Below are 19,675 nucleotides of genomic sequence, written 5' to 3'. Positions count from 1 at the left end.
ATGTTTTGGCCAGCAGCTGTGGTGGTCTGGTTGATATTCTCATAAATAACATCCTACCTGAGCAAAGGGCACATTCGGCCACATTAACCACTTGTTTTCTTTGAGCATGTAGAGAGGGGTTTGCCCAAACACCTAAAAGCAGGACAAACACGTGTGATCATTTCAGGATTTCAGCAGCACTTTAAAGATACGGAAATGAGGAGCATCATCTTACTGGAAGACTTAGAAATGTATTGAAGAAATCCACAAAAACTTCATCGTTCAGGAGAAACTTGAGCTCCATGTTGTTGTTTTTCTCTGCAAATATGTGTTGATTATGTTAATCGACAACTTTGGCACCCTTGCAATGTATTTGAGGTGTGCTAGTTGGGTTTAATAGATGTTAATAGGTGTTTTTTGGTTTGTTCATAACTTGTTAAACAATTATGGTTAAGCAATAGTTTTTGTTGCCTTGGCAACGCTTTTATTTACTCTTCTTCTGCTTAGAACCGTTGTACTGTTAGTTTTATTTTATATGCTGCCAAATTAAATAAATACAACGTTTATCTGCCAGACTTAGGCTCTCATATACACATATAGTGCTGTTATATAATTCATATTTAATTTATTTCATAACCAGCTTAGCAGCAGGATTAATTATTATAGGCGATTATGCATTGTTATTGTTATGTAGAAGCGCGTGTGTCGTCACATCCGGTCGCGGCCTCCGCATCGGGCTTCCGCTTCCTTGAAGGAGTCTGTCAGCGAGCTGCGGGACCAGAGACGAAATACACACCATTTCAGCTACCGGAGACCGAATTAAACTATATTTCTGCGCTCTGAAGTCGAAGTAAACTTCTTTAGCTTCTACACGCCGTGAATGGATCATGGAGTGTGTAAGTAGTGCGAGTTTAAACTGAGACAGAAGTTGGTTGACGTCGAGAGACTGTTAGGCTAACGGCGGGGTTTGTTTATTATTGTGTTTATGTGTTATAATATGTAAGTTACTGAGTTTACTACACTAGTCTACTGCAGTTACTATAATGCTGCTCAAATGCACTGCTGTTACTCTAGCACTGTAGTATGAATGTACTTAAATTTGCTTGGGGATATGCCGGTATCAAATTTTCATGTTGCGATTAATTGCTAATGCGTTTATCACGGTATACGGTATTATCACGGTATTGACATTTCGAAATGAAATGTCATAATACAGTATAACAGGTTTAATAACTTTTTTTTCTTATAACAAAAATAGCTGAACATTTAAATGCAATAAAGCAATACAGAAAAACGTATAAAGTTAAAAGTTTTACACAGATTAAAGTGCAAAAGAACTATAAAGACCAATAGGTATCACTTTACAATAGGACCTCGTTAGTTAACCTTAGTTAATGCATTAACATTCACAATTAGCAATCGCTGCATTTGCTACAGAAGTTATTAATCTTTGTTAATAAAATACAAGTCTTGGTTCATGTTAGCTCATTAAATAACACAGTTGCAACTTTCTTTATTAATTATATATTAATATATTCATGAATGTTCAGACATTTTTTCATTGGCAGTTTATGTTAACTAATGAAGCCCTAATGTAAAGTGTGACCGAACAATAAAGAATCCCACACCAGACAACTTTCATCATGCAAGCATAGCATTACCTGTGGATTTACGGGATACAAAGTCAAGGATCTCTGCGCAGAGAATGAAATTGTGATAGAGCTCCGTTTGTTTGAAGCAAACCATCCGATGTGTGTCTAACCATTTCAGAAATGCTCCAGTGTTCACCTGACAGTAAATATGTTTACAGATATGAGATGTTTTGGCCAGCAGCTGTGGTGGTCTGGTTGATATTCTCATAAATAACATCCTACCTGAGCAAAGGGCACATTCGGCCACATTAACCACTTGTTTTCTTTGAGCATGTAGAGAGGGGTTTGCCCAAACACCTAAAAGCAGGACAAACACGTGTGATCATTTCAGGATTTCAGCAGCACTTTAAAGATACGGAAATGAGGAGCATTATCTTACTGGAAGACTTAGAAATGTATTGAAGAAATCCACAAAAACTTCATCGTTCAGGAGAATCTTGAGCTCCATGTTGTTGTTTTTCTCTGCAAATATGTGTTGATTATGTTAATCGACAACTTTGGCACCCTTGCAATGTATTTGAGGTGTGCTAGTTGGGTTTAATAGATGTTAATAGGTGTTTTTTGGTTTGTTCATAACTTGTTAAACAATTATGGTTAAGCAATAGTTTTTGTTGCCTTGGCAACGCTTTTATTTACTCTTCTTCTGCTTAGAACCGTTGTACTGTTAGTTTTATTTTATATGCTGCCAAATTAAATAAATACAACGTTTATCTGCCAGACTTAGGCTCTCATATACACATATAGTGCTGTTATATAATTCATATTTAATTTATTTCATAACCAGCTTAGCAGCAGGATTAATTATTATAGGCGATTATGCATTGTTATTGTTATGTAGAAGCGCGTGTGTCGTCACATCCGGTCGCGGCCTCCGCATCGGGCTTCCGCTTCCTTGAAGGAGTCTGTCAGCGAGCTGCGGGACCAGAGACGAAATACACACCATTTCAGCTACCGGAGACCGAATTAAACTATATTTCTGCGCTCTGAAGTCGAAGTAAACTTCTTTAGCTTCTACACGCCGTGAATGGATCATGGAGTGTGTAAGTAGTGCGAGTTTAAACTGAGACAGAAGTTGGTTGACGTCGAGAGACTGTTAGGCTAACGGCGGGGTTTGTTTATTATTGTGTTTATGTGTTATAATATGTAAGTTACTGAGTTTACTACACTAGTCTACTGCAGTTACTATAATGCTGCTCAAATGCACTGCTGTTACTCTAGCACTGTAGTATGAATGTACTTAAATTTGCTTGGGGATATGCCGGTTTCATGTTTTCATGTTGCGATTAATTGCTAATGCGTTTATCACGGTATACGGTATTATCACGGTATTGACATTTCGAATCATAATACAAACTTTTTTTTCTTATAACAAAAATAGCTGAACATTTAAATGCAATAAAGCAATACAGAAAAATGTATAAAGTTAAAAGTTTTACACAGATTAAAGTGCAAAAGAACTATAAAGACCAATAGGTATCACTTTACAATAGGACCTCGTTAGTTAACCTTAGTTAATGCATTAACATTCACAATTAGCAATCGCTGCATTTGCTACAGAAGTTATTAATCTTTGTTAATAAAATACAAGTCTTGGTTCATGTTAGCTCATTAAATAACACAGATGCAACTTTCTTTATTAATTATATATTAATATATTCATGAATGTTCAGACATTTTTTATTGGCAGTTTATGTTAACTAATGAAGCCCTAATGTAAAGTGTGACCGAACAATAAAGAATCAAAACACTTTCAAACAATATCTAGGGCATGTTGTAGTCCAGATGAAAATGTAAAAAAAGATTGAAAATAAATAGCCTATTAAGTCTCAATATTTAAGTATTTGGTGCGGTGATGAACATCACGGCAAACACACAAATCTGAATGGCTGTTTAAATCATTTAAACACGAGTTAGAAACAGAAAGTAGTGCAGCTGCTTTGTTTACAGGGTTTCTGGTTTAACGACTGCATTTAAATGAATTATTATCATTATTATTATTTCTGCAGTTTAGCGCCATCTGCTGTCAGAGAGTGAAAGTGCGCTTTCATCCATGCGCTTCTCGTCCACACCTGTCTTTCATTACAGCGCTGTTGTGCATTTTGACCAGTTGATGGGAAAAGTATTCTTAAAATGCATTCAGAATTCTGAATAATTTGTAATATATAATTATTCACGGTATTTAGAAGTGCCCACGATAACAATACCGTGCATACTCATTACCGTGATATATCGCAGTACCGAATACCGGCACAAGTCTAGTAGTGCTTTAGTGTGCTGTTGTTAGTACAGTATTTATCTTATTATCAGTGTTTATCTTAACAATGTTCGAGCTAGTAAGCTGTCAAGTTTCTCCCCTCACCTCACTGATATCTGTCAGCTTTCGCAGTTATTGGTTAATTAATAGGTAAAGCAAAACTAGTCGGGAACAGACACAGCACAAGCTTTGAGGTTAAACTCTTAATTGTCTGAAACTATATTGGAGTTAAAAAAAGAGTTAATTGATGTATAACAACTGAAAATACTTTAAAGCGAGCAGAACTGTCCTGCTGTTAAATCCTCTGGCTAATATGTATTCACTAGATACATTTGAGCCTTTGGTTAGTTGAGTGTAACAACTCGAATTCAACTTATCGTTAACCCTCTCCTAACTCTACTGTATTTTATTTGATATACAAATTTCTAAGGCCCCTAAATGATCAACATGATCGAAAACGTTGCTGAAAGTCCTGTTGGACACAATTTACTACATGCTTTCTGTTGTCTGATTGATAGTTTATACTTTTTTTTAGCAAGTAAAAAGTCCACCTTCAGGTTCTGCATTATTGGTTAATTAATAGGTAAAGCAAAACTAGTCGGGAACAGACACAGCACAAGCTTTGAGGTTAAACTCTTAATTGTCTGAAACTATATTGGAGTTAAAAAAAGAGTTAATTGATGTATAACAACTGAAAATACTTTAAAGCGAGCAGAACTGTCCTGCTGTTAAATCCTCTGGCTAATATGTATTCACTAGATACATTTGAGCCTTTGGTTAGTTGAGTGTAACAACTCGAATTCAACTTATCGTTAACCCTCTCCTAACTCTACTGTATTTTATTTGATATACAAATTTCTAAGGCCCCTAAATGATCAACATGATCGAAAACGTTGCTGAAAGTCCTGTTGGACACAATTTACTACATGCTTTCTGTTGTCTGATTGATAGTTTATACTTTTTTTAGCAAGTAAAAAGTCTTTTAGTATCATTTTACAAAGTCCACCTTCAGGTTGTGCATGTGTCTTTTTGTTGTGAAATCTTTACTGATATTTAGCCTATTTAATAATAAATGCAAAAATAACTGATATTGTTAGTAATATTTCAAAATGAACACTTACTGGACTGAAGCAACTTAACTGTTATTGCGTATACAGCACATGCATAACTTTTTATGCAAAATCAGTGAGTATCAAATATGATCATCAGGCTTTTGAGTCATTTTGTTATGTTTTGTCTAAAGGTTCAATAAGCATCCCTTTAAAAATGTGATTTTACTAACTATTATTTCATGTGTCAGGATTTACAGGGTTAATCATCAAGAACTCTTATCAGAAAAATTATCACATTTATAAAGGTAAAATGAAAGTGAGCTTTGAATGTTCACACATCTGTTTTTCAGGTTCCTGCTGTTCTAGATGAGTTGGATGGCAAAAAGGAGGCGCACATAGAGGGTAAGAATGTGAATAAATAAAGATGATACTGTAGTCCTGCGATGACCTGCAGCTCGTGTGCGAGGTATGAAAGCAGAGCCGAGCAGGGCTTTGACTTCAGTGTTTGGAGTGAAATCTGAGACTAAAGTGACAACAGAAATATGATCCAGTGGCATTTTGTTCTCTGACACTTTTTCGCTCATATTTTCATTGGTTGTTATTAAATGCTTGTTTATGGTTTAATGATTTAGACTATGCTTTTTCAAGCATTAAAGTAGCAGATTATTCCTTTTTGTTTTTCCCTTTATTTCAAACCAGATCCTGAGTATAATGTGTACACCCGCTTCATGAAATCCCACCGCTGCTATGACCTGGTGCCCACCAGCTCAAAGTTGGTGGTGTTTGACACTTCTCTACAGGTTGGTGATCAGAAGAAATCAAATGAAGAGTTAATTTGCAAAAACAGATAACTCCATTTTTATTTATTTTCAGAAATCATGTTTTTTCATTTTTTTATTGTGCATTCAGCTAGCGTCTTTTCAAAGTGACTGGCAGCCTTGTCACTTGACCTGAATACAGTGCGCTGATTCGCTAAAATGGACTTATCGGCTTCTGTTCACAAACATCAAGGGCACCTGTCGGCTTCTGCTGTAAAACGTGAACTCATGAAGCCTTGAAAGTGGACAATACCGGATTTTTTGACAAAACGTGTTTAGGGTTCAGATCGCGCTGTGTGTGGAGAATAATGCACGGCACTTATAAAGTGGCGTTTATCGGTTTTTGCAAATAAACTCTTCAAATGTTGTTAAACGTGCAACCTTGTTTACAACCTATTAATTTCCGTAATATCACACATTTCTGTGTGAAACAAAAGATAAAACAAACAAACATGATTTTACTCATTAAAAGAATAGTTCACCCAAAAATGAAGGTTTGCTGAAAAGGTGCTTACACTCAGGCCATCCAAGATGTAGGTGAGTTTGTTTCTTCATCAGAACAAATTTGGAGAAATGTAGCATTGCACCACTTGCTTACCAATGGATGCCCTGCAGTGAATGGGTGCCGTCAGAATGAGAGTGCAAACAGCTGATAAAAACATCACATTAACCACACCACTCCAGTCCATCAGCTAATATCTTGTGAAGTGAAAAGCTGTGTGTGTCTGTAAGATAGAAATCCATCAAGATATCATCAGCTGTGTGGACTCTCATTCTGACGGCACCCATTCACTGCAGAAGGATCCATTGGTGAGCAAGTGATGGAATGCTACATTTCTCCAAATCTGATGAAGAAACAAACTAATCTAAATCTTGGATGGCCTGAGGGTGAGCACATTTTCATGTTTGGATGAACGATTCCTTTAATTAATTAGATCATGTAAAGTGTCCGTTCCACACCAGAATACAGCAAGACTGAATGTGCATTTGCTAAAACTATGCCTAAAAAGCATTTTGTAACATTATTTATATAACAAGTGATGTTAGCAGGAAAGGTACGTTGTTTAAGAGATAGAACACATTATTACTTTCTGATAAAAGAGAATTAACATACATACACACCAAATATTTGGAATGATATGAATAATTGATATTAGAATCAGGCACATGGGGTCAGTATTGATTTCATGTTGACTCTAGGGGTTGGATATATTTGCTCTGTACTTTGTGTCATCAACATTCATGACATTTAAGCTGTCCGAGTGCCTGCTGGTTAATTTGTGATTGTATGGTTACCAGGTGAAGAAGGCGTTCTTTGCTCTAGTGTCTAATGGAGTGAGAGCAGCACCTCTCTGGGACAGCAAGACACAATGCTTTGTTGGTAAGCAAGTTTTTTTTTTTTTGGGAAATATAATGTGATTGTTTGATAAGATTAAACTGCATCCACAGTAAATTCATATTACATAAAGAAAATCATTAAGCGTAGATCGGATTGTAATTTGAATGGATCATTGGATCAAGTTAGACTGTGTAGTTATTATTTTTCCCTATCCGTGTGGCTTTGATTGCATCAGCAACAAAAAGAAAAAGAAATTCAGATGTGGAGCAAGTTATTACTTTTTTACTTTTTTTTTTTTTTATTATGTACACAACCATTTTTGGGATTTGGGATTTGGGATCAGTTGGATTTTTTTCCACATCAAATTTGTCAGTGACAGTAAAGGCATTTAGAAGAGACTTAATTCAAAAACATTGAAAAATCTTACTGAACTCAAATATAAAAATGTAATTATAATGAAATAACTAATTTACAATCATGTATTGTTATTGGAACACATGTCTTGAAAGTAACACATGTCTTGTTTTCTTTATTTGCTTTCTATTGTAGGTATGCTGACCATCACAGATTTCATCAACATACTTCATCGCTATTACAAGTCTCCTCTGGTAAAATTAGTTAAGACTTATTCTCCCATTGATGTCTTTTTTGAGGAACCTTTAAAAATGTTATGTTTTTTTTTTTCTATTTTAGGTCCAGATATATGAATTAGAAGAGCACAAAATAGAAACATGGCGAGGTGGGAATAATTGTATGTGTATTCATTCATGAGGTTTACACTCTGATATGTGAGCCTGTGACTGATCTATCTTTTTCTTATAGAGCTCTACTTGCAAGACTCCTTCAAACCTCTCGTCAGCATATCGCCCAATGCCAGGTAAGAGTTTGTAAGCGTGCATATTGAATGAGTTTTGTTAGAGAGTTGTGATTATGTCTGATGTTTCTCTCTCTCTCTCTCTCTCAGCCTCTATGATGCTGTCTCATCTCTACTGAAGCATAAGATCCACAGATTACCCGTCATTGATCCTCTAACAGGAAACACGCTCTACATCCTGACACACAAGAGGATCCTCAAATTCCTGAAGCTCTTTGTAAGTTTCCTGCCTTGTGACCGCTCACTGAATGTTTCCTGTGACGCATGACCTTAAGTATAGACATTCATTTATTTGGCAGTGGTCTGTCACAGAGCGCTTGCTGTAACTCTGTCACAACTTTTTAAGCAACTAGTGCTAAATTTCCCCTTTTACTCATTTATTGGCACAACTTGGAATTTAGTTTTCTTTCTAGAATGCATAATCTTCATGTTTATGTGAACGATCTCCCACAGATATCTGAGATGCCCAAGCCTGGGTTTCTGTCTCAAACGCTGGAGGAGTTGAACATCGGAACGTTTCACAACATCGCAGTGGTTCACTCGGATACGCCGCTGTACGCCGCGCTCGGCATCTTCGTGGATCAGAGAGTGTCTGCCCTTCCTGTGGTGGATGAAAATGGTGAGAGGAAACTAATATATTACCACTTATATATTGTAAATTACAAATCTGTGGTTTTATTTTCTTCCTCCTCACTTTTCGTGGTTTTTCTCTTCGTCTATGCCGACAGGACGTGTGGTCGACATCTACTCCAAGTTTGATGTTATTGTAAGTTTTGTGTGTTTGTGTCTGTTGTTTCTAACTAGAGCGCTGGACATTGAGCTGTGCTGGTGGTGTTAGATTATTGAATGTGTGCGTGATGGTGTTACTGTTTCGATTGGACTCAGCGTGTCTAAAGCCTCTGGTGTTTGTCGTATAGATCAGCTTGAGGGAATGCAGCCTCTGCAGTGCATGATCTCATACTCGTGATGCTGTGTGTGTGTGTGTTTTTAACAGTATGACCTTAATTTAATATCTTACAGGAATAGTTCACCCAAAAATGAAAATTTGCTCATTCAAGATCTATCCAACATGTAGATGAGTTTGTTTGTTCATCAGATTTGGAGAAATGTAGCATTCCATCACTTGCTCTGCAGTGAATGGGTGCCGTCAGAATGACAGCATCCAAACAGCTGATAAAAAAACATCTCAAGTAACAAATCCATCAAGATGTTTTTAACTTCAAACTGTTGTTTCCGGCTAAAATATGAGTCCATAATAACGCTTTCTCCCGTTAAAATGCCCATCTCCTGTTGTTCCTTCACAACAAAATCCACACACATATTTGTTTAGATATGATTTTTGAAGTTTTGGACTGTTTTTGACGCGTAAACGGTGTTTGATCTGAGCAGATTTCTCTCCTGATTCAGACCAGACCATTTTTTCCACAAGCGAAAGCAGTATTATGGAGATTTTTTAATTTTTGGGTGAACTATTCCTAAAGTCTCTGTGTCTGTGTCTCAATCTGGTTTTCTTCTCATCACACAGAATCTGGCCGCTGAGAAGACATACAATAACCTGGACATCACTGTGACTAAAGCCCTCCAGCATCGCTCGCAGTATTTTGAGGGTGTGCTCACCTGCCGAGCCAATGAGACGCTAGAAGCCATTATCAACCGACTGGTGGAGGCCGAGGTGAGGAACACATTCTGTTCAAATGTTTGGGGTCTGTAGGATTAAAAAAAAAGTAGTCTCGTCTGCTCACCAAGGTTGTATTTATTTGATCAAAAATACAGTATAAACAGTAATATTGTGTATTATTGTTACAATTGAAAATAGCTGTTTTCTATGTGAATATATTTTAAGGTGAAATGTATTTCTGTGATGCGCAGCTGAATTTTCAGCATCATTCCTCCAGTCTTCAGTGTCACATGATCTTCAGAAATCATTCTAATATGCTGATTTGCTGCTCGAGAAACATTTCTGATTATCATCAACATTGAAAACAGTCACTTTTGATCAATTAGTGTCCTTGGTAAATAAAAGTTTGAATAAAAAAAACGTGTGTGTGTGTGTATTTTCAGATGGTTTTGATTTGACTGATGAATAAAACATAAAACTTTCAGTTGTGCATGTATATTTGGATGGACAGATGAAGATGTAGCTCACTGTCTGATCATGTAATCATTCAGACTGATGTGTGTGTGTGTGTGTGTGTGTGTGTTAGGTTCACAGGTTAGTGATCGTGGATGAGCAGGAGGTTGTGAAAGGCATCGTGTCTCTGTCTGATATCTTACAGGCGCTGGTGCTCACCAGTGGAGACGATGGTAAGACTGCATTATGCATTATCATTAACACATATTCTGTTATTTCAGTGGAACATGAAAGAATCTTTATATATAACCTTTTCCAAATGGCAGTTTAATGGCTGTCAAACTCTTTTTTTTTTTTTATAGTTGACTGTACGACTTCATTTGTTAAGAATCAAATCTAGTCTAATCTAATGCTAGTTGGACTGATTCATTTTTGGTTGATTGTTTTGATCTATTGACAGCCTTTCCTTTGTTTTCCTCTTCAGGAAGTGCTTGATGGAAGTAGAGACAAGTGAAGCAGAACGTCTCTGTATTTACTCTTCTCTCAATAAGCCACACGGTGTTCCAGAAAAAGGATTGATAGAGATGACACACAACCATCCCAAACGCAGGAGATACTGAAGCACAACCGATTACAGAGTGAAGAAAGACATGCTGAGAAAAGACATTGCTCTTCTAAGAACAAACTCTTTTAATCATGGAGCCTCCGTACCGCTTCAGGGAGTCTATCGTTTTAATTGGACAGAATTCAAATGATTTTAATTGTCACTCGGCACAGTTCTTGCTGACGTGTCAGCCGGCGTTCATGTTATTTCCCTCACAGGACAGCAGATGAGCGCTGGAAATGCAGATGAGATGTTTGTGCAGGTGTTTAAGTTTCAGTGGAGAAGAAACCGAGTATGGACTGAAACATTCCGTTATTGATCTGGTAGCACAGCGTTTTTCTATCATGTGGGCATTTGAAATTGAAGAGTTTCATCTGAATCGGTCTGTTTCCACACTACACACTGATTACAGTCACTCCGGAAGTATTCAGAGGAAGTTTGATTGCTTTATTCAGATCCAGTTTCTCTGAACCTCAAACCAGAGCCATTTCAGCTTCCTTTATAATGTGAGAACATGGAGTTTGGTTTTGAAATTAACCATTGAATATTTATAGCATTGGAAAAACAATTACAGCTCCAGAATATTATCATAGATGCATTTAGTTTATCTTGTTTTGGGCCGGACGGACAGTTCTATGGCTGATGCAGACGTGTGTTTTACTTCTAGGTTGCTCTTAACATGTTGCTACTGATTTGATTCTGCTTCAGTTGTTTTCAGCTGCATGATCTCAGTGGCTTTTATCAATGCATTGACGTGAAGAGGAAGCAGTGTTTTTATAGATAAAACATTAGAAGCTCTCATGAGAAACTGCCACTGATCTCCTCTGTCAGCTGTGCATTATGGGTAAATTGTGATGTCATTTCAGTTAGATATGCTTCCACAGTTAGCTGTTGATGTCATTTGACAAAAAAAATGTACCACAGCGAAAATGAGAATCACAGAATCATGAGAAACATCAGATCGGCTCTGGACTTCTCGTTTTTATTGTAGCTAGTTTTGCTGTGAGAAGAGATCATTCCATCATTTTATTGAAATATATTTTGCTCTGTAATCATTTTTATCCCACACATCTGTAAATACACCTGAACTGTTTTCTAATTCTCTCATGTCAAAGATGTTTTATTCAAGGCACAAGCAAATAAAATCGGTTTAGTTTATCAGTTGTGTTGCATTTCTTACTTTGGATAAATTCTTACTTTGGATTCTTTAATGAATAGAAATTTCAAAAGAACAGCATTTAATTGAAATTGAAATATTTTATTACACTACAAATGTTTTACTGCCACTGATTTCATGCATCCTTGTTGAATAAAAGTATCAATTTACTTTTGCTTTGATTTATTTTTCATAAAAACCTTCGGCGAACATTGTGAAGATCACAAATGACACTTGTCTTCTAATATTCTTGGGCATCTAAAAAAAATTTGTTTTTTCTTTTTTGGTAATCATACATCCATGTCAAAGAAAGTCATAAATCAGTCTGTCATTGCGGTTACTAATAGTGCCAATTAATTTCCAGTGTGCATAAAATTAGTAATAGTATGTTTCGTCCAGCAAAATTACTCAAAAGCCTCATTTACAGCAACATTTCACTTTTAAAGCATCTGTAAAGCTTCTGAAATCTCTTTAAGATGTAAAGTCTTTAAAAAGCAAACAATTGTGATTTTTATATTTCGAAACTTGAATTTTATGAGAACTTGAAAAAGTTACAAGAGCACATTTTCACTTCTAATTGAACATTATCAGGTTGAAAAGTATTTATTTAAAGTCTGATTTGACTGCATTATCTTTATTTGGCTCTAAAACATGTCAAACAAAAATATAAAAAGTCACTTTATTAGATGAAAGCTGCATTTGTATTTCTAATTTCCCTTTGCGATCGAGCTGAACTAGTTTTGCAGTATAGCTATCTGATGAACTCTTGATGTTCCCTCAGGCTTTATTCCAGTTTTTAATAAACGTCTTGTGTAAATGTCATGTTTGACAACATAAATTACATGTTTTCTATAGTTTGAACAAGTTATTGAATTACACTCACCAAATTTACATTGCTAAAAGTTCTGAAGCAGGAATGAACACATGACAAATGTAGGAAAACCTGTATTTATTACCATTTAATAATTACCCATGTACATGATTGGAAACTGAAATTCCTGAAAAGTCTCTCCATGTAGATTTGGGAAATACACTCGGATTATACAGGTCGGCTGTGAGGTCAGATGATTGAGGAAACTTCCTTATGCTAAACCGGGACTAAGACGTAAAATCCCACTGTCGCCCTCGTTTAGCTGTTATAATTAGCCGGGCGACGGACATCTCCACTACAGTCAGCAGACGTTTATGAAGCCCAAATCCTGCCAGCAGCGACATGCCTTCTGGAAACTATAAATACATGTACAAACCGAACTCGACAGTAGAAACAAATACAGATCAAACCCGAACACAAGATGATTTTCTCAATCAGCAGCCGATGTGCCAGTGTCGTCTTATATTTCTCAGTAGTGTTGTGACTCAATCCAGTGTTACGAAGACATTTCACATGGTAGCTTGTCATTTTGGATCTACATAAACATAACATGAAAATATAATCTAAAGAAAGCATTAACATGTTCTTACAACTATATGCAATAATTTTTGGCTTTTTCTGGACACATTTTAATAGTGTAAGGTGACTGAATTGTTGCAAATGGACGAAGGAGAATAACAGTACTTGTTCAGATTGTCAAAACACAAACTCTAGACACCAGGTCCAGTGAAACTGGGAGATAAAATCAAATTCAGTGAAAGACCGCAGACCAAAAACCCTGTGCAGCTGCTTCAAGACCTACTGTTAAAAGCGCTATACGAATAAAACCTGAATTAAAAACGAGTCACATTAAAAAACAAACCACATAATAGAACCACACAATTGTCTACTGAATCAAATCGGATTAATAAAAAAGGTCATACATTATAGAAACTATACTTATACATCTTGCATATTAAGCGGCGAGGGACAGAAGGCCAGTAGTATTTATCCATGGAGTACGAGAGAGAGACAATGTCTGTCAGGAGTCATAAATACAGTGTAGTAGGAGTAAAGCAGTGCGCTTCGACGCCAAACTTTTCAAGTTACATTTTCAAGTCATTCTTCTCATTACAGACCCAGTGCATCAAGAAGAATCAGATCTATTTCCTAGGATCACGTCGTAATGTCACTTGCGGCAGGAGCCGCAAAAATTCAAATCCTGTCATTTTTCGCCCTTATGATGCTCCAAACCTGCATGACTTTTTCTTGCATTGGACAAGTTCATGCAAACCTTTGTCTTGCAATTAAATTGCATGAATAAAGTATCACAGATGTAGTTCATAGGAATTCAGAGAACTTTGAATATAGCATAAATTCATATTGATCATTTATGGTGATGTTTCATCATTTTTTGAGTGCAGCTTGCACATTCTGCTCAATATGTCCTTTTGTGTTTTACAGTAAAAATTCCGTCATACGGGTTTGGAGCGGTATGAGGACGATAAACGATGAACCTTCTTATGTTTGCATGTAATATTCCTTAAAAAACAAAACAGTCCCAATGCTCCTCGGTTAATAAAATGTGCGTCATTATAGTGTCATTTAATGCTACAGTGACAGGTTTAGCTATGAAAAACAAAGTTGAACAAAAGCCTGTACTTTAGCCACAGCTTCCGCTGACCCGTACAGCTTCACATCTCTCATGTTCCTACACGATCAAACCTTTAGCTTTAGTCGACGGACTTGGAAATTAAAAAAAGGGTAAGTTATTTACATTTCCATACTTTTTAAAAATATACTATATACAGTAGCTTTGTTTGCCCACGGAGGAGAGGAGGAAATCTAACGGCGATAAAAAAATAAGGACATATGAAGGATCTACGAGCTAAAATAAATAGATATCTCCGTACCGTTCAGTAGTAAGAATAGACGCGTGTGCCAGTGAGCGATTCCAAAACCAAGATGAATCCACGTCACGCTCACAAAACCTCTGGGATAAAGTGCAAATAAGGTTGCTTTGCTAACAGCTTTGACGTGGCAATGAAAGGAATCAGCTGATCGTGTCGGGCGCTAGCAGTGCCATCTTGCACCAGTTCACCGCGCTTACCAGCTCAACCCGCCCGTTATCGCCTCTCAACTGGACTTTGTGTATTCTACATAGTTAGTTAACCGAGGTAGTCTGCTAGACTGACCTAAGCGGATGCAACAAGCCGGTCAAAACTGCTTAAATATGAGCGGCTCTGGTTGGAAAAATGATCTTTGGGGCAAAACTGATTTGATCAGAATCCATCGAGTCACATGTGCATTTTGATTGGCGAGCTTGGCGATAGTAGATGTAGAGAGGAGGAGGAGAGCACAGAGGGCTGTTGGGTACCGTAGGTTCAGTAGTTTTGGCGGTGGGGTGAGGTAGGCCCCGTCCCAACTCAGTGGACGGAAATACTTTTGAACTGGCAGGATAGTTTCGAGTGGTCGCATGTCTGTACACGTTCTCTTTGCTCGGAGTGTTTCTGGCAGAAGGTAGTGTTTCGCTCAGATTTTCATGTCTTCGTCCACGCTGAGCTGAGACAGGGTTTTCTTGATGCGGAGAGCCGTCAGTCGCGCAGCGCCGCTAGCGTACCAGCACTCCCGCATGATCTTCCCCATCACACGCAACGCCTGCGGAAACAAGAGCCAATTTACCATGCGCGTTCATATCAGAGCAAACAGGCTTTTTGTTTTCACACTCTTTAAGCATTTTACGTAATAATGCAGCACTTCTGACATACAGGGTGTCACATTCCTTTGACACAAACAAAATTAAATATCTATTGTAAAATAACAAAACAGCAATAATTTTCTGTCAATCAAGTTTGATCAGACTTTCTAAATCAACAAATGTTGTCAAACTCATTCAACCCCGCAACATGTTACTAAGTTATTTAGGGAAAACATTTTTTTATTTGATATGAAAGCATAATATATGTTAATAAATAATATAAGTTATTAATAATAATGGTGGAAACAAGAGCCAATTTACCATGCGCGTTCATATCAGAGCAAACAGGCTTTTTGTTTTCACACTCTTTAAGCATTTTACGTAATAATGCAGCACTTCTGACATACATGGTGTCACATTCCTTTGACACAAACAAAATTAAATATCTATTGTAAAATAACAAAACAGCAATAATTTTCTGTCAATCAAGTTTGATCAGACTTTCTAAATCAACAAATGTTGTCAAACTCATTCAACCCTGCAACATGTTACTAAGTTATTTAGGGAAAAAATTTTTTTATTTGATATGAAACCATAATATATGTTAATAAATAATATAAGTTATTAATAATAATGATGACCAGCCCAGAATGCATTCAAGACGGCAGATGGAGTCAAGGGAAATATCCGTTTTAAAAATATCTGATTCTGTACTGAAAAGTAGTGATAAAAAATGTTTACCGACCCAATATGTGTGTGATCTCTATGTTTGTGTTTATTAGTTGTCAGACTCTCCTAGAATCGACTGTGAGTGTAAAGTAAACTTTTCATGCAATTCACTTTAGTGAACACTGATAAATACCAATAATCAGCTTACTGAAATAACCTTTTTTTTTTTTTTCAATAAGGTTAGTACATGTTACTGTCTGCAAAATGAATGGTGTGTGTGTTTAAAAATTATATACTTATTATTAATAGCACATATAAAAAAATTAAATAATATATACAGTTAATAAACTATATACTTACAATATATAAATATGTCAAATAATTTTTTTTATATTATTTTAAAAATACATATATATTTATGTGTATTGTTTATTGCTAGTAAAAATAGAAAATGCAAAAATAAAAGTGCTCATATAACATTTTAATTAATAAAATTGTTTATGAAGTGGACAAACAACACTTTCTGAAGTTTTGTTGAAACGGCAAAAATGAGAAAAGGTTTGGAAATCTCATCTTTCAGAACTCAACAACACCTTCCCAATCTGAAAAGACCATGTACAAATAAAATAGCAAAAACAGGCAATTCAGATATCACCATATTTGCAACGATATAGAAAGGCTATTTTAAGTGGGTTCAGGAAAAAAAGGAAAATGATGAGAAGACTAGTTTAGTAGCTGCAGAGGATCTCTCTCTCTCACCTCATAGCTCTGCCACCAGTTGGGGATGTTGGGTCGTAACCTCTGATCACACACCACTTTCCTCATCTCCTCTATGGATGGGTCAGAGGGCACCAGGTCATAGTAGGGCAGCTGGTACTCTTCATGAATACCTGAATGCAAACAAAACATAAATAAGAACAAAAATATTTCTCACTTTAACTTTTAACGTGCTTCTTCAAGAATGGTTTCGATTAATTTCAGCACCTCCAGCATTGCAGCGGCGAGCGATCTCCCAGTACACGAGTCCCAGAGCGTAGATGTCAGCGCATTTAAACGAGTCGAAGTGACGCATGTTAATAGTCTCTTCCAGAACCTCAGGTGCCATGTACCTGAAACACACACACAAACAGGATCACTGAAAGAACATCAAGTAGAAAACACAAACCATTGACCATATGAGCAGACGTTTTTGGTCGGATTATTGTAACAAGCTGTACCTCTTAGTGCCGACGCGCTGGTTGGGGGCGATATCGATGGTGTCAGTGATGGACTCGTGACGAACCGCCAGGCCGAGATCAGCGATTGCACACATGCAGTTTTTCTTCACCAGGATGTTCTTGGACTTCAGGTCACGGTGAGCGATGCCAGGCTTCCCTGATGACAAAGACAGAACCATTACAGATACACACGCATCTAGTAAAAACTCTCTGACCACAGAAGAAAAGTGTTCCACACCCTCACGCGCTCCCACATACACAACATTTTTAGGCATCACGACTGTTTCAAACAGTGGGCTGCACAAGAACACAGCCTAAGTCACCACTGCATGTATCCTTCAAGGATATGACCAGCCCAGAATGCATTCAAGACGGCAGATGGAGTCAAGGGAAATATCCGTTTTAAAAATATCTGATTCTGTACTGAAAAGTAGTGATAAAAAATGTTTACCGACCCAATATGTGTGTGATCTCTATGTTTGGTGCCATTATCTGTGACAGAGAGAATTAAACATGATTAAACCTAGATGACAACACTATGCTTACTATAAAACAGCTCATTAAAACACACAGCATATTCATTTGTTTACCTTTGTTGTCGGCAGCAATGAAGCCAAGGATGCTCTCGTGGCGGGGCATGATGGTCTGGTAGATTTCAGCTTCACGAAACCAGGAGCGCTCCTCACGAGAGGAGAAGATCTTCACAGCGACGTCTCCTCCTCTCCACTTCCCCCTCCACACCTCCCCAAAGCGGCCTTTACCGATGATCTCCTGCAGCACTATGGTACGAGCCACTGTCCTCTGGACAAACAGCGGCAGACCTGCAGAATCAATGAGAGAATAAGGCTTAAAGCTGAAATAAAAATAAATGAAACCTAAATAGTGACATTAAAAAAAAATTATAATAATGACAAAGGACAAAAGCACATAACAAAACTACTAACATTTCAAAATATTTAAATATAAACTAGAAAAGTATATAAACAATGATAAAATAACACACTGCATAAGTCAAATGGACTACGGTTATGAAACTTGGAGAACGGCAGCCAAAATGTAATTTTAATGGCATTTTGTTAGATATGTACATAGTGGAAAAACATATAAAATAGGACATATATAAAGGATATATTATGGAGTTTTTTTTCCTCCAGAACTCCACATTAACTAGAATAAGCTATTAAAATGAAAATGATAATGAACAAAATCACAACGTGGTTTATGCATGTTACATCAGGGATATTATTGTTTTGTTAACTGAAATAAAGCTGACATATAATAAAATATAAACAATAGATGAAAAACTAGAAAACCAAAATGAAATATTGCAACTAACTGAAATGTGCTTAGGTTGAAGCACTAAAATTACTAACTGAAACTAGATTAAACCTGAAATAAAAATATATTAAACCTAAATAGTATTGATAAAAAAAAAACACACAAAAAAGAACAAAAAAAAACCTGAACTAAAATTAAAACCGAAAATATAAAAATAAAAGCTCATTCTAAATATTAATAAAAACTATAATGGATAAAAGATAAAGAAGATAAAAAATAAATAAATAGGAAACTATAGTAAAGTAGAAGTAAAGTAGTAATGTTGACTTGGCAACTATGATATTGAAAAAAATAAAACTGTAATAAAAAAATAACAAAAATAACAAAAATGACAAAAGCACACAAAAAAGTAAATTACAAAGACTACAATAAATAAATAAAAGCCAATTCAAAATATTAAAAACTACAATAATATGTAAATAATACTAAAATAACACTGTTGCATACATGCATAAACAAACCATACACCAAATTTTCTCCTGCAATACTAACCAGACCCAGATCCTGAAGTGGAGAGGTCGTAGATGAGGTTCTGTAAGGTCTTGTCCTTGGCCAGGAACATGTGTTCAGTGCTGGGATCCTCTACCTCCAGTCTCTGCCGGTGACCGTAGGCCCGCTGGCGGCGCTGGAACAGAAAGAGACCCAGCAGAACCAGCACACACAGCACAAAGATCGGCCCCGCCACCACTGCAGTGAGCTCCACCGGCCCCCAGTCCTGCCCTGAACCCGGTGCGTTTGTCACTGACAGAGAACACGCTGCGTTAGTTCCTCATCTGGAATTCACTAGCTGTTTTTGATAATGATTATAGCTGATATAAAGAACTGATGCTCACCGGTTGGTAGTTTGAGGTCGATGCTGTTGCAGTAATCAGAGTAGCAACAGTGAGTGTTCAGCAGTCCCTCTGCGCTGAGGCAGTAGAATGGCTGGCCCGGAGGAACCAGGTCCTCTTTCTGGATGCAGAGCCGCACATGCTGCTCCTGTCCTTCAATGACTGAGGTGGAGGCCACACACGCACCCTTGGTCTCGCACTTATACCCATCCTTCACACACTGTGGTGTGGTGCAGTTACAGAACAGAGCTGCAGAGAGAACCAAAATTATATA

General features: G+C 37.0%; 2 protein-coding genes and 1 long non-coding RNA gene across 4 annotated transcripts; 1 reads left to right on the top strand and 2 right to left on the bottom strand.

Moving 5' to 3' along the window:
- Window positions 1-681: 681 nt before the first annotated feature.
- prkag1 (protein kinase, AMP-activated, gamma 1 non-catalytic subunit) lies at window positions 682-11,889 on the top strand. Of its 2 annotated transcripts, none has more exons than XM_016268086.1 (13): window positions 682-875; window positions 5,288-5,339; window positions 5,637-5,737; window positions 7,055-7,136; window positions 7,644-7,702; window positions 7,788-7,833; window positions 7,917-7,971; window positions 8,059-8,185; window positions 8,422-8,587; window positions 8,697-8,734; window positions 9,494-9,640; window positions 10,173-10,272; window positions 10,524-11,889. In XM_016268086.1, exons 1-13 carry the CDS (start codon window positions 867-869, stop codon window positions 10,532-10,534), a joined length of 993 nt encoding a protein of 330 aa, XP_016123572.1. In that variant the 5' UTR covers window positions 682-866; the 3' UTR covers window positions 10,535-11,889. The 2 variants fall into 2 exon arrangements, with proteins under 2 accessions (XP_016123572.1, XP_016123573.1); XM_016268087.1 differs by lacking the exon at window positions 682-875 and adding an exon at window positions 2,478-2,671.
- Window positions 1,697-2,088, bottom strand: LOC107582315 (uncharacterized). Its single transcript, XR_001608938.1, has 3 exons — window positions 2,011-2,088; window positions 1,854-1,928; window positions 1,697-1,767 (listed from the first exon to the last, which is right to left on the bottom strand). It is a non-coding gene; the product is annotated as an uncharacterized lncRNA (long non-coding RNA).
- Window positions 11,890-14,045: 2,156 nt separating the features above from the next.
- On the bottom strand, window positions 14,046-19,675 carry LOC107582342 (activin receptor type-1B-like; the record flags this gene model as incomplete). Its single annotated transcript, XM_016268139.1, has 8 exons — window positions 14,046-15,307; window positions 16,776-16,906; window positions 17,001-17,125; window positions 17,234-17,530; window positions 17,689-17,725; window positions 17,824-18,054; window positions 19,064-19,312; window positions 19,405-19,675. Coding segments are annotated over 8 exons (1,467 nt in total), but the record flags the coding sequence as incomplete, so codon positions are not given.

This window comes from Sinocyclocheilus grahami, unplaced genomic scaffold (genome assembly GCF_001515645.1).
Source record: "Sinocyclocheilus grahami isolate Dianchi unplaced genomic scaffold, SAMN03320097.WGS_v1.1 scaffold43.1, whole genome shotgun sequence".
Lineage (NCBI taxonomy): Eukaryota > Metazoa > Chordata > Actinopteri > Cypriniformes > Cyprinidae > Sinocyclocheilus > Sinocyclocheilus grahami.
Note: the sequence above shows the minus strand (reverse complement) of the source record. Positions and strands in the feature narration are given on the sequence as shown.

Excerpts from the sequence above, each read along its gene's own strand:
- prkag1 (XM_016268086.1), top strand. Across the intron at positions 7,137-7,643 it reads CAAGACACAATGCTTTGTTG|GTATGCTGACCATCACAGAT; the intron begins GTAAGCAAGTTT and ends TTTCTATTGTAG. Across the intron at positions 7,703-7,787 it reads GCTATTACAAGTCTCCTCTG|GTCCAGATATATGAATTAGA; the intron begins GTAAAATTAGTT and ends TTTCTATTTTAG.